This window comes from Oncorhynchus mykiss, chromosome 26 (genome assembly GCF_057628025.1).
Source record: "Oncorhynchus mykiss isolate SJ-2025 chromosome 26, ASM5762802v1, whole genome shotgun sequence".
NCBI classification, from domain to species: Eukaryota; Metazoa; Chordata; class Actinopteri; order Salmoniformes; family Salmonidae; genus Oncorhynchus; species Oncorhynchus mykiss.
The window spans coordinates 52804099-52817840 of record NC_143047.1 but is presented as its reverse complement, the minus strand read 5'-3'; the positions used below and the strand labels follow the sequence as shown (position 1 = coordinate 52817840).

Sequence of the window (13742 nt, the reverse complement as noted above, 5' to 3'; positions counted from 1 at the left end):
TAGATGACAGAAAGTGTAGCCTCTATAGATGATAGTGTAGCCTCTATAGATGATAGTGTAGCCTCTATATATGATAGTGTAGCCTCTATAGATGATCGTGTAGCCTCTATAGATGAAAGTGTATCCTCTATAGATGATCGTGTAGCCTCTATAGATGAAAGTGTATTCTCTATAGATGATAGTGTAGCCTCTATAGATGATAGTGTAGCCTCTATAGATGATCGTGTAGCCTCTATAGATGAAAGTGTATTCTCTATAGATGATAGTGTAGCCTCTATAGATGACAGTGTAGCCTCTATAGATGATAGTGTAGCCTCTATAGATGATAGTGTAGCCTCTATAGATGATAGTGTAGCCTCTATAGATGATAGTGTAGCCTCTATAGATGAAAGTGTAGCCTCTATAGATGATAGTGTAGCCTCTATAGATGATAGTGTAGCCTCTATATATGACAGAAAGTGTATCCTCTATAGATGAAAGTGTATCCTCTATAGATGAAAGTGTAGCCTCTATAGATGATAGTGTAGACTCTATAGATGACAGAAAGTGTATCCTCTATAGATGAAAGTGTAGCCTCTATAGATGATAGTGTAGCCTCTATAGATGCTAGTGTAGACTCTATAGATGACAGAAAGTGTATCCTCTATAGATGATAGTGTAGCCTCTATAGATGAAAGTGTATTCTCTATAGATGATAGTGTAGACTCTATAGATGACATAAAGTGTAGCCTCTATAGATGATAGTGTAGCCTCTATAGATGATAGTGTAGCCTCTATAGATGATAGTGTAGCCTCTATAGATGATAGTGTAGCCTCTATAGATGATAGTGTAGCCTCTATATATGACAGAAAGTGTAGTCTCTATAGATGAAAGTGTAGCCTCTATAGATGATAGGAAGTGTAGCCTCTATAAGTGAAAGTGTAGCCTCTATAGATGACAGAAAGTGTAGTCTCTATAGATGAAAGTGTAGCCTCTATAGATGATAGGAAGTGTAGCCTCTATAAGTGAAAGTGTAGCCTCTATAGATGATAGTGTAGCCTCTATAGATGATAGTGTAGCCTCTATAGATGATAGTGTAGCCTCTATAGATGATAGTGTAGCCTCTATAGATGATAGTGTAGCCTCTATAGATGATAGTGTAGCCTCTATAGATGAAAGTGTAGCCTCTATAGATGACAGAAAGTGTAGTCTCTATAGATGAAAGTGTAGCCTCTATAGATGATAGGAAGTGTAGCCTCTATAAGTGAAAGTGTAGTCTCTATAGATGATAGTGTAGCCTCTATAGATGGAAGTGCAGCCTCTATAGATGACAGAAAGTGTAGCCTCTGTAAATTATAGAAAGTGTAGCCTCTATAGATGATAGAAAGTGTGTCCTCTATAGATGACAGAAAGTGTAGCCTCTATAGATGAAAGTGTTGCCTCTATAGATGATATTGTAGATTCTATAGATGACAGTGTAGCCTCTATAGATGACAGTGTAGCCTCTATAGACGATAGTGTAGCCTCTGTAGATGAAAGTGTAGCCTCTATAGATGCTAGTGTAGACTATAGATGATAGTGTAGCCTCTATAGATGATAGTGTAGCCTCTATAGATGATAGTGTAGCCTCTATAGATGATAGTGTAGCCTCTATAGATGAAAGTGTATCCTCTATAGATGATAGTGTAGCCTCTATAGATGATAGTGTAGCCTCTATAGATGATTGTGTAGCCTCTATAGATGATAGTGTAGACTCTATAGATGATAGTGTAGACTCTATAGATGATAGTGTAGCCTCTATATATGATAGTGTAGCCTCTATAGATGCTAGTGTAGCCTCTATAGATGAGTGTAGACTCTATAGATGACAGAAAGTGTAGCCTCTATAGATGATAGTGTAGCCTCTATAGATGATAGTGTAGCCTCTATAGATGATAGTGTAGCCTCTATAGATGATAGTGTAGCCTCTATAGATGCTAGTGTAGCCTCTATAGATGATAGTGTAGCCTCTATAGATGACAGAAAGTGTAGCCTCTATAGATGATAGTGTAGCCTCTATAGATGATAGTGTAGCCTCTATAGATAAAAGTGTAGCCTCTATAGATGACAGAAAGTGTAGCCTCTATAGATGAAAGTGTAGCCTCTATAGATGACAGTGTAGCCTCTATAGATGCTAGTTTAGAACTGCCATGCTCCGACACCACCAAAACAACTGCCATGCTCCGACACCACTAAAACAACTGCCATGCTCCGACACCACTAAAACAACTGCCATGCTCCGAAACCACTAAAACAACTGCCATGCTCCGACACCACTAAATCAACTGCCATGCTCCGAAACCACTAAAACAACTGCCATGCTCCGACACCACTAAAACACTGCCATGCTCCGACACCACTAAAACAACTGCCATGATCCGACACCACTAAAACAACTGCCATGCTCCGACACCACTAAAACAACTGCCATGCTCCGACACCACTAAAACAACTGCCATGCTCCGACACCACTAAAACAACTGCCATGCAGACAAACAGGCTACAGACAGACAAGACTGTCTGGTATTGTTGCAACTCAGCATTCTTTGTCCTCCAAACACGAGTTGAGTTTTTACCAAAAAGTTATATTTTGGTTTCATCTGACCATATGACATTCTCCCAATCTTCTTCTGGATCATCCAAATGCTCTCTAGCAAACTTCAGATGGGCCTGGACATGTACTGGCTTAAGCAGGGGGACACGTCTGGCACTGCAGGATTTGAGTCCCTGGCGGCGTAGTGTGTTACTGATGGTAGGCTTTGTTACTTTGGTTCCAGCTCTCTGCAGGTCATTCACTAGGTCCCCCCGTGTGGTTCTGGGATTTTTGCTCACCGTTCTTGTGATCATTTTGACCCCACGGGGTGAGATCTTGCGTGGAGCCCGAGATCGAGGGAGATTATCAGTGGTCTTGTATGTCTTCCATTTCCTAATAATTGGTCCCACAGTTGATTTCTTCAAACCAAGCTGCTTTCCTATTGCAGATTCAGTCTTCCCAGCCTAGTGCAGGTCTACAATTTTGTTTCTGGTGTCCTTTGACAGCTCTTTGATCTTGACCATAGTGGAGTTTGGAGTGTGGACAGGTGTCTTTTATACTGATGACAAGTTCAAACAGGTGCCATTAATGCAGGTAACGAGTGGAGGACAGAGGAGCCTCTTAAAGAAGAAGTTACAGGTCTGTGAGAGCCAGAAATCTTGCTTGTTTGTAGGTGACCAAATACTTATTTTTCACCATAATTTCATTAAAAATCCTACAATGTGATTTTCTGGATATTTTTTCTCATTTTGTCTGTCATAGTTGACGTGTACCTACGATGAAAATTACAGGCCTCTCTCATCTTTCTAAGTGGGAGAACTTGCACAATTGGTGGCTGACTAAATACTTTTTTGCCCCACTGTAGCTATCATTGTACATAGCATGTTTCCAGTGTTTTGATAATGCCATGGTTTCTATATAACAGAACCTGTTTGCCTGTTCCCAGGACCCTGCGGTCATGGCAGAGACCGGAGCATGCCTGCATCAACAACTGTAACTGCTACACAGCCTCAGTGAGCCCTGTGTGTGGCTCCAACGGGATCACCTACCTCTCTGCCTGCTTCGCCGGCTGCCTCACACCTGTAAGTCCCTGGTCTTCTGGCAGGACCTTTACAGCCAGCTGCATTGTCATTGACATCCATAGTAGACCATGTTCTAAAAGTCTCTATACATTATAGAGTCCTATACAGCTGTCCCATGGATTGCTGCATCACCATTCACATGATAGTAGATCACATAAACCCATTGGGTACATCATATCAGGGTCACCAAAACTGTAGGAGCAAGCTATATTAGTCATGTGTTATATAGAAGTATGTGGGTGAGTCCCAAATGGCACCCTATTCCCTATATAGTGCACTACTTAAGACCAGGGCCCAATGATTCCTATAGTTTATATATTGTATCCACTCCTCTCCAGAACCTGACCAGCTGTATGTCTATCTATAGGGGATATCCTCTCCTGTCCTCCTCCAGAACCAGCTGTCTATCTATAGGTGATATCCTCTCCTGTCCTCCTCCAGAACCAGCTGTCTATCTATAGGTGATATCCTCTCCTGTCCTCCTCCAGAACCAGCTGTCTATCTATAGGTGATATCCTCTCCTGTCCTCCAGAACCAGCTGTCTATCTATAGGTAATATTCTCTCCTGTCCTCCAGAACCAGCTGTCTATCTATAGGTGATATCCTCTCCTGTCCTCCAGAACCAGCTGTCTATCTATAGGTGATATCCTCTCCTGTCCTCCTCCAGAACCAGCTGTCTATCTATAGGTGATATCCTCTCCTGTCCTCCTCCAGAACCAGCTGTCTATCTATAGGTGATATCCCCTCCTGTCCTCCAGAACCAGCTGTCTATCTATAGGTGATATCCTCTCCTGTCCTCCAGAACCAGCTGTCTATCTATAGGTGATATCCTCTCCTGTCCTCCTCCATAACCAGCTGTCTATCTATAGGTGATATCCCCTCCTGTCCTCCAGAACCAGCTGTCTATCTATAGGTGATATCCTCTCCTGTCCTCCTCCAGAACCAGCTGTCTATCTATAGGTGATATCCTCTCCTGTCCTCCTCCAGAACCAGCTGTCTATCTATAGGTGATATCCTCTCCTGTCCTCCAGAACCAACTGTCTTTCTATAGGTGATATCCTCTCCTGTCCTCCTCCAGAACCAGCTGTCTATCTATAGGTGATATCCTCTCCTGTCCTCCAGAACCAGCTGTCTATCTATAGGTAATATCCTCTCCTGTCCTCCAGAACCAGCTGTCTATCTATAGGTGATATCCTCTTCTGTCCTCCAGAACCAGCTGTCTATCTATAGGTGATATCCTCTCCTGTCCTCCAGAACCAGCTGTCTATCTATAGGTGATATCCTCTCCTGTCCTCCAGAACCAGCTGTCTATCTATAGGTGATATCCTCTCCTGTCCTCCTCCAGAACCAGCTGTCTATCTATAGGTGATATCCTCTTCTGTCCTCCAGAACCAGCTGTCTATCTATAGGTGATATCCTCTCCTGTCCTCCAGAACCAGCTGTCTATCTATAGGTAATATCCTCTCCTGTCCTCCTCCAGAACCTGACCAGCTGTATGTGTATCAGCAGTAAGGAGGAGGAGTCGGTGGCGTTGCCGGGGAAATGTCCCAGTCCAGGCTGCCAACAGGCCTTTATCACCTTCCTTTGTGTCATCTGTGTGTGCAGCATGATCGGAGCCATGGCCCAGACACCCTCGATCGTCATACTTATCAGGTAACCTCTAACCCTGACCTCTGGCCCAGACCACCTCTGTTATCATACTCATCAAGTCATCTCTATCCCTGACCTCTAACCCAGACCCCCTCTGTTATCATACTCATCAGGTCATCTCTATCCCTGACCTGTAACCCAGACCCCCTCTGTTATCATACTCATCAGGTCATCTCTATCCCCGACCTCTAACCCAGACCCCCTCTGTTATCATACTCATCAGGTCATCTCTAACCCTGATCTCTAACCCAGACCCCCTCTGTTATCATACTCATCAGGTAACCTCTTACCCTGACCTCTAACCCAGACCCCCTCTGTTATCAGGTCATCTCTATCCCTGACCTCTAACCCACACCCCCTCTGTTATCATACTCATCAGGTAACCTCTAACCCCGACCTCTATCCCTGACCTCTATCCCAGACCCCCTATGTTATCATACTCATCATGTGACCTCTAACCCTGACCTCTAACCCTGACCTCTAACCCAGACACACTCTGTTATCATACTCATCAGGTAACCTCTAACCCTGACCTCTAACCCTGACCCCCTCTGTTATCATACTCATCAGGTAACCGCTAACCCAGACCCCCTCTGTTATCATACTCATCAGGTAACCTCTAACCCTGACCCCCTCTGTTATCATACTCATCAGGTAACCTCTAACCCTGACCCCCTCTGTTATCATACTCATCAGGTAACCGCTAACCCAGACCCCCTCTGTTATTAATGTTATCAGGTAACCGCTAACCCAGACCCCCTCTGTTATCATACTCATCAGGTAACCTCTAACCCAGACCCCCTCTGTTATCATACTCATCAGGTTAGACCACTCAGACGTACCTGTGTTATGTGGACCACAGGAAGAGTAGCTGCTGGATTTGCAATAGTCAAAGGGTCCTAATCAATGAAATCCTCTAACCCCCGATGTCATCATTCTGGTCCCCAGCAAGAATTAATGTTCCTGAAACAGAAGGGGAACGAACAAAGAGTCACTGACACCAACCAAAACCAAACAGGTTTAGGAGGGGTTCTGAAAGACACTCATGGGGGTGTCCACTGACAGTTGACTAGCAACAACAACTGGAACCTTAAAGACACCCACCATGAGAGCCCACTAAATTTCCCCAAGAAGAGGCAACGAAAAACCCACACCAAACTTATAGACAGGAAGCAAACCAAAAAGGTGGTGCAATACTAAACCAAGGAAATCAGATAAAGGATGTTTTTCTAGAAATCAGATTGGGAGCCAACTACAGGTGTTAACCCCACACATCTCTCAAGGCAACTGGAGCACTGGGCCAGACACTCTTAAATAACACCTGGGCCAGACACTCTTAAATAACACCTGGGTCAGACACTCTTAAATAACACCTGGGTCAGACACTCTTAAATAACACCTGGGCCAGACACTCTTAAATAACACCTGGGTCAGACACTCTTAAATAACACCTGGGCCAGACACTCTTAAATGACACCTGGGCCAGACACTCTTAAATAACACCTGGGTCAGACACTCTTAAATAACACCTGGGCCAGACACTCTTAAATAACACCTGGGTCAGACACTCTTAAATAACACCTGGGTCAGACACTCTTAAATAACACCTGGGTCAGACACTCTTAAATAACACCTGGGTCAGACACTCTTAAATAACACCTGGGTCAGACACTCTTAAATAACACCTGGGTCAGACACTCTTAAATAATACCTGGGCCAGACACTCTTAAATGACACCTGGGCCAGACACTCTTAAATAACACCTGGGTCAGACACTCTTAAATAACACCTGGGCCAGACACTCTTAAATAACACCTGGGTCAGACACTCTTAAATAACACCTGGGCCAGACACTCTTAAATGACACCTGGGCCAGACACTCTTAAATAACACCTGGGTCAGACACTCTTAAATAACACCTGGGCCAGACACTCTTAAATAACACCTGGGTCAGACACTCTTAAATAACACCTGGGTCAGACACTCTTAAATAACACCTGGGTCAGACACTCTTAAATAACACCTGGGTCAGACACTCTTAAATAACACCTGGGTCAGACACTCTTAAATGACACCTGGGTCAGACACTCTTAAATAACACCTGGGCCAGACACTCTTAAATGACACCTGGGCCAGACACTCTTAAATAACACCTGGGTCAGACACTCTTAAATAACACCTGGGCCAGACACTCTTAAATAACACCTGGGCCAGCACAGTAGAAACACCTTCCCACTAATGAGATTACACCAGCAAAGGTGTACCACCTACAGACTAACGAGATGGCAACCAGAACAGGTGTAACACATACTGACTAACGAGGTGACAACCAGAACAGGTGTAACACATACTGACTAAGGATGTGAAACCAATCTGTGCTAAAGTCCAACTCCAAAGCAGAAATGGTCAAACCAAAGCCTGTAACAGTTCACATTAGGTTTCTTACACTTTATTCCATCATGAATATCCCTTTATTTCCACATGCTTACTGCTGTTACTATGCTGCTGTTACTATGCTGCTGTTACTATGCTGCTGTAATGGCTTACTGCTGTTACTATGCTGCTGTTACTATGCTGCTGTTACTATGCTGCTGTTACTATGCTGCTGTTACTATGCTGCTGTAATGGCTTACTGCTGTTACTATGCTGCTGTTACTATGCTGCTGTTACTATGCTTCTTCACCTGCATTGCTTGCTGTTTGGGGTTTTAGGCTGGGTTTCTGTACAGCACTTTGAGATATCAGCTGATGTACGAAGGGCTATATAAAATAAATTTGATTGATTGATTGATTGACTATGCTGCTGTAATGGCTTGCTGCTGTTACTATGCTGCTGTTACTATGCTGCTGTTACTATGCTGCTGTAATGGCTTACTGCTGTTACTATGCTGCTGTTACTATGCTGCTGTTACTATGCTGCTGTAATGGCTTACTGCTGTTACTATGCTGCTGTTACTATGCTGCTGTTACTATGCTGCTGTTACTAGGCTGCTGTTACTATGCTGCTGTTACTATGCTGCTGTTACTATGCTGCTGTTACTATGCTGCTGCTGTAACGGCTTGCTGCTGCTGTAATGGCTTGCTGCTGTTACTATGCTGATGTTACTATGCTGCTGTTACTATGCTGCTGTTACTATGCTGCTGCTGTAACGGCTTGCTGCTGCTGTAATGGCTTGCTGCTGTTACTATGCTGATGTTACTATGCTGCTGTTACTATGCTGCTGTTACTATGCTGCTGTTACTATGCTGCTGTTACTATGCTGCTGCTGTAACGGATGGCTGCTGCTGTAATGGCTTGCTGCTGTTACTATGCTGATGTTACTATGCTGCTGTTACTATGCTGCTGCTGTAACGGCTTGCTGCTGTTACTATACTGCTGTTACTTTTAAAAAAAATATTTGACCTTTATTTACTAGGCAGAACAAATTCTTATTTTCAATGACGGCCTAGGAACAGTGGGTTTTCTGCCTGTTCAGGGGCAGAACGACAGATTTGTACCTTGTCAGCTCTGGGATTTGAACTTGCAACCTTTCGGTTACTAGTCCAACTCTCTAACCACTAGGCTACCATGCAGCCCTATACTATGCTGCTGTTACTATGCTGGTGTTACTATGCTGATGTTACTATGCTGGTGTTACTATGCTGCTGTTACTATGCTGCTGTTACTAGGCTGCTGTTACTATGCTGCTGTTACTAAGCTGCTGTTACTATGCTGGTGTTACAATGCTGGTGTTACTATGCTGGTGTTACTATGCTGCTGTTACTATGCTGCTGTTACTATGCTGCTGTTACTATGCTGCTGCTGTAATGGCTTGCTGCTGATGTAACGGCTTGCTGCTGTACATTTTGACTGCTTTCTATAGTGTGTTTCTTTGTGTTTCAGAACAGTGAGCCCTGAGCTAAAATCCTACGCTCTTGGAGTTCTGTTTCTGGGCCTGAGACTACTAGGTAGGAGATCACTGTCATCAATAACTTGTTTCTGGGCCTCAGAGTACTAGGTAGGAGATCACTGTCATCAATAACATGTTTCTGGGCCTGAGACTACTAGGTAGGAGATCACTGTCATCAATAACATGTTTCTGGGCCTGAGACTACTAGGTAGGAGATCACTGTCATCAATAACATGTTTCTGGGCCTGAGACTACTAGGTAGGAGATCACTGTCATCAATAACATGTTTCTGGGCCTGAGGCTACTAGGTAGGAGATCACTGTCATCAATAACATGTTTCTGGGCCTGAGACTACTAGGTATGAGATCACTGTCATCAATAACATGTTTCTGGGCCTTAGAATACTAGGTAGGAGATCACTGTCATCAATAACATGTTTCTGGGCCTGAGACTACTAGGTATGAGATCACTCTCATCAATAACATGTTTCTGGGCCTGAGACTACTAGGTAGGAGATCACTGTCATCAATAACATGTTTCTGGGCCTGAGACTACTAGGTAAGAGATCACTGTCATCAATAACATGGCTTTATTTCCATTGTTTATGTACAATACAAACCAAGCTGAATTCATTCAATGTAATGTTAGCTGTACTGTATGTGTTTAAGTATGATGGCTGATCTAGTGTTTGCATTTTCAAGCCACAATGAACCAAGCAAACCAGACAATCACAGCATCTAAGTTTTGGGTCTAATGTCTGATCTATGTTCCCTCTCCTCCCAGGTTTCATCCCTCCCCCTCTGATCTTCGGCATGGGCATCGACTCCACCTGCCTGTTCTGGTCCACAGTCTGTGGAGATAAGGGAGCCTGCATGCTGTACGACAACGTGGCCTATCGACACCTCTACGTGAGTATCGCCATCGCTCTCAAGTCCACCGCCTTCATCCTTTACACCACCACTTGGCAGTGTCTCCGGACCAACTATAAGAAATACATTAAGAACAGTGAAGGCTACCTGACTCCCACCCAGCTGTTTGCCTCCAACGTGACTCTGGACAACCTCGGCAAGGAGATCACCCAGAACCCAGGCAACCGGACAACATTTATATATAACCTGGAGGAACCAGAGATGAGTTATAACATGGAGTCTGTTTTATAGTTTCTCCAAGACCCGGGAGACGACTAACTGGATGACTGCCTGACTGGCAAGCTAACCTACTGGCTGGCTGCCTGACTGGCAAGCTGGCTGACTGCCTGACTGGCAAGCTAACTAACTGGCTGGCTGCCTGACTGGCAAGCTGGATGACTGCCTAACTGGCAAGCTAACCTACTGGCTGGCTGCCTGACTGGCAAGCTGGCTGACTGCCTGACTGGCAAGCTAACCTACTGGCTGGCTGGCTGGCAAGCTAACTGGCTGGCTGGCTGACTGGCAAGCTAACTGGCTGGCTGGCTGACTGGCAAGCTAACTAACTGGCTGGCTGGCTGGCAAGCTAACTGGCTGGCTGGCTGACTGCCTGACTGGCAAGCTAACCTACTGGCTGGCTGGCTGGCAAGCTAACTAACTGGCTGGCTGGCTGGCAAGCTAACTGGCTGGCTGGCTGACTGGCAAGCTAACTGGCTGGCTTGCTGGCTGACGGCTGTTGCCGTCACAACACACTACTATTCACTCTTTATTCTGGTCTTTAATAGACATTTCTGATCAGTTTTATCCACATTAACAGGTCTCCTCCTGGGATGACTGTTCTGAGCCAACACAGTGGTAGACAACACAGTGGTAATACAGGCTGGGTAGAATTCAATGGGTTTTGTCAGGGCCACAGGGGGTGGACTTGTTGTCCTCTCTGGGTGCAGATCCACAGGGTCAGTCCTGACCTGATCCACCTCAGAGTGTCTGTTCTCCTCAGCTCTACATATCATAGGAAATCTCTTTCAGTTCCAACCAGTCCCAATGAACATATGAAAGCATCCCCACTAGATCATCTGAATGATTTCGGCTTATGATTGTCTTTTTATTCTGACTGGTTGTTTGGTCCTAGTCCATCCTCTTAAAGGAGGGGCTAGTTGAACCTGCCATTAAACCAATGTTTCATTTGACTGACAGGTTTGCTAGTGGGTTACCAGGTTAGAGTTCCACCACAGATGATAGACAGGTTTACCAGCAGGCTAGTGGGTTAGCAGGTTAGAGTTCCACCACAGATGATAGACAGGTTTACCAGCAGGCTAGTGGGTTAGCAGGTTAGAGTTCCACCACAGATGATAGACAGGTTTACCAGCAGGCTAGTGGATTAGCAGGTTAGAGTTCGACCACAGATGATAGACAGGTTTACCAGCAGGCTAGTGGGTTAGCAGGTTAGAGTTCCACCACAGATGATAGACAGGTTTACCAGCAGGCTAGTGGGTTAGCAGGTTAGAGTTCCACCACAGATGATAGACAGGTTTACCAGCAGGCTAGTGGGTTAGCAGGTTAGAATTCCACCACAGATGATAGACAGGTTTACCAGCAGGCTAGTGGGTTAGCAGGTTAGAATTCCACCACAGATGATAGACAGGTTTACCAGCAGGCTAGTGGATTAGCAGGTTCGAGTTCCACCACAGATGATAGACAGGTTTACCAGCAGGCTAGTGGGTTAGCAGGTTAGAGTTCCACCACAGATGATAGACAGGTTTACCAGCAGGCTAGTGGGTTAGCAGGTTCGAGTTCCACCACAGATGATAGACAGGTTTACCAGCAGGCTAGTGGGTTAGCAGGTTAGAGTTCCACCACAGATGATAGACAGGTTTACCAGCAGGCTAGTGGGTTAGCAGGTTAGAGTTCCACTACAGGTGAGTTGGAGATAGGTTTGCAGAATTCCAGTAATTTTCCCAAACTTCCATGGTTTTCCAGAGATCCTAGTTGAAGGATTCCAGATGTCCTGCTTATTCCACCCTGATTCTGGGAACCTTCCAAGTAGGATTTCTGGAAAACGTAGTCATTTCACTAGAGTTTTGCAAACCTAGTTAGAGTTAAAGATATATTGAAGATAGTGATATTTATAGAAGAAGTCTAGAATGTTCTGGCACTACATATCGCTGATCCCTTTACTTCATTCACTGTGGTGTTAGTAAATCTGACATCACTGCACACGATTCAGACAGAGATCAGTAGTTCAACTGTTTGGACACTCAACACCTTACCTTCTGATTTTTCTTTTAAAACGCCGTATTCATCAGTTTTCCAGGAGCTTTTCTAACCAGGAATAACTCTGGGCTCTAGTCATGATCAAGGAAAATGGTTGTCAGTTCAACCATATCTCTGGCTGTTTGGCAGCGATATTGTTCTGCTTATTATATTAATGTATTGTTAATTTAAAATGTTTTTCCTTGATAGACATAAATTGCCATCAAGAAAAAACTATAACTTCCAAAAGCATATTTTAAAAAACAATAACAGTGGCAGCAGGTGATAATATTATTTTGATGAAAAAGCTTGCTGATTTATGCATGTAAACATATATTCAGTATGTCACTTGCACGGACATGGGAGTGGCTGATTGTTTACCAAGGGTTAAATCTGTATTGAGCAGTTATTAGCCTTCAGATCCAGAATGTTCCAGAAGACTTTATCACGCAAAATGCATTGTGACCAAGACTAAACAGTTCTCTCATGGATAACGGTCAAATACTGACCCGGTCACACAGTTAGGTCTCACTTTTAGTTTTTAGTAAAACTTACATTCAATTTTTATATGTTCTGCTTCAAAAACATCTGTCGAGCTATCTACCACTGAAACATTTTATGTATTTATCCTTTATCAAAGTTATAGTATGACCAGGTTAAAGTAGGACCAGGTTATAGTAGGACCAGGTTATAGTATGACCAGGTTATAGTAGTACCAGGTTATAGTAGGACAGAGTACCAAGGGATGTAGGACCAGGTTATAGTAGGACCAGGTTATAGTATGACCAGGTTAAAGTAGGACCAGGTTATAGTAGGACCAGGTTATAGTAGGACCAGGTTATAGTAGGACCAGGTTATAGTAGTACCAGGTTATAGTAGTACCAGGTTATAGTAGGACAGAGTACCAAGGGATGTAGGACCAGGTTATAGTAGGACAGAGTACCAAGGGATGTAGGACCAGGTTATAGTAGGACAGAGTACCAAGGGATGTAGGACCAGGTTATAGTAGGACCAGGTTATAGTATGACCAGGTTAAAGTAGGACCAGGTTATAGTAGGACCAGGTTATAGTAGGACCAGGTTATAGTATAACCAGGTTAAAGTAGGACCAGGTTATAGTAGGACCAGGTTATAGTATGACCAGGTTAAAGTATGACCAGGTTATAGTAGGACAGAGTACCAAGGGATGTAGGACCAGGTTATAGTAGTACCAGGTTATAGTAGGACCAGGTTATAGTAGGACCAGGTTATAGTAGGACCATGTCATAGTAGGACCAGGTTATAGTAGGACCAGGTTATAGTAGGACCAGGTTATAGTAGGACCAGGTTATAGTAGGACAGAGTACCAAGGGATGTAGGACCAGGTTGTAGTAGGACTAGGTTATAGTATGACCAGGTTAAAGTAGGACCAG

At 44.2% G+C, this 13742-nt stretch overlaps 1 protein-coding gene across 1 annotated transcript in view; it reads left to right on the top strand.

Annotated features, from left to right (window-relative positions):
• Positions 1-10565, top strand: part of slco3a1b (solute carrier organic anion transporter family member 3A1b) — a 50053-nt gene extending 39488 nt beyond the window's left edge. The window contains exons 7-10 of the mRNA XM_090221996.1: positions 3499-3634; positions 5115-5287; positions 9167-9231; positions 9957-10565. Of these exons, the coding sequence (XP_090078122.1) occupies positions 3499-3634; positions 5115-5287; positions 9167-9231; positions 9957-10333 (751 nt within the window). The 3' untranslated portion in view covers positions 10334-10565. The remainder of the gene's footprint in view (positions 1-3498; positions 3635-5114; positions 5288-9166; positions 9232-9956) is intronic.
• Positions 10566-13742: the final 3177 nt, after the last annotated feature.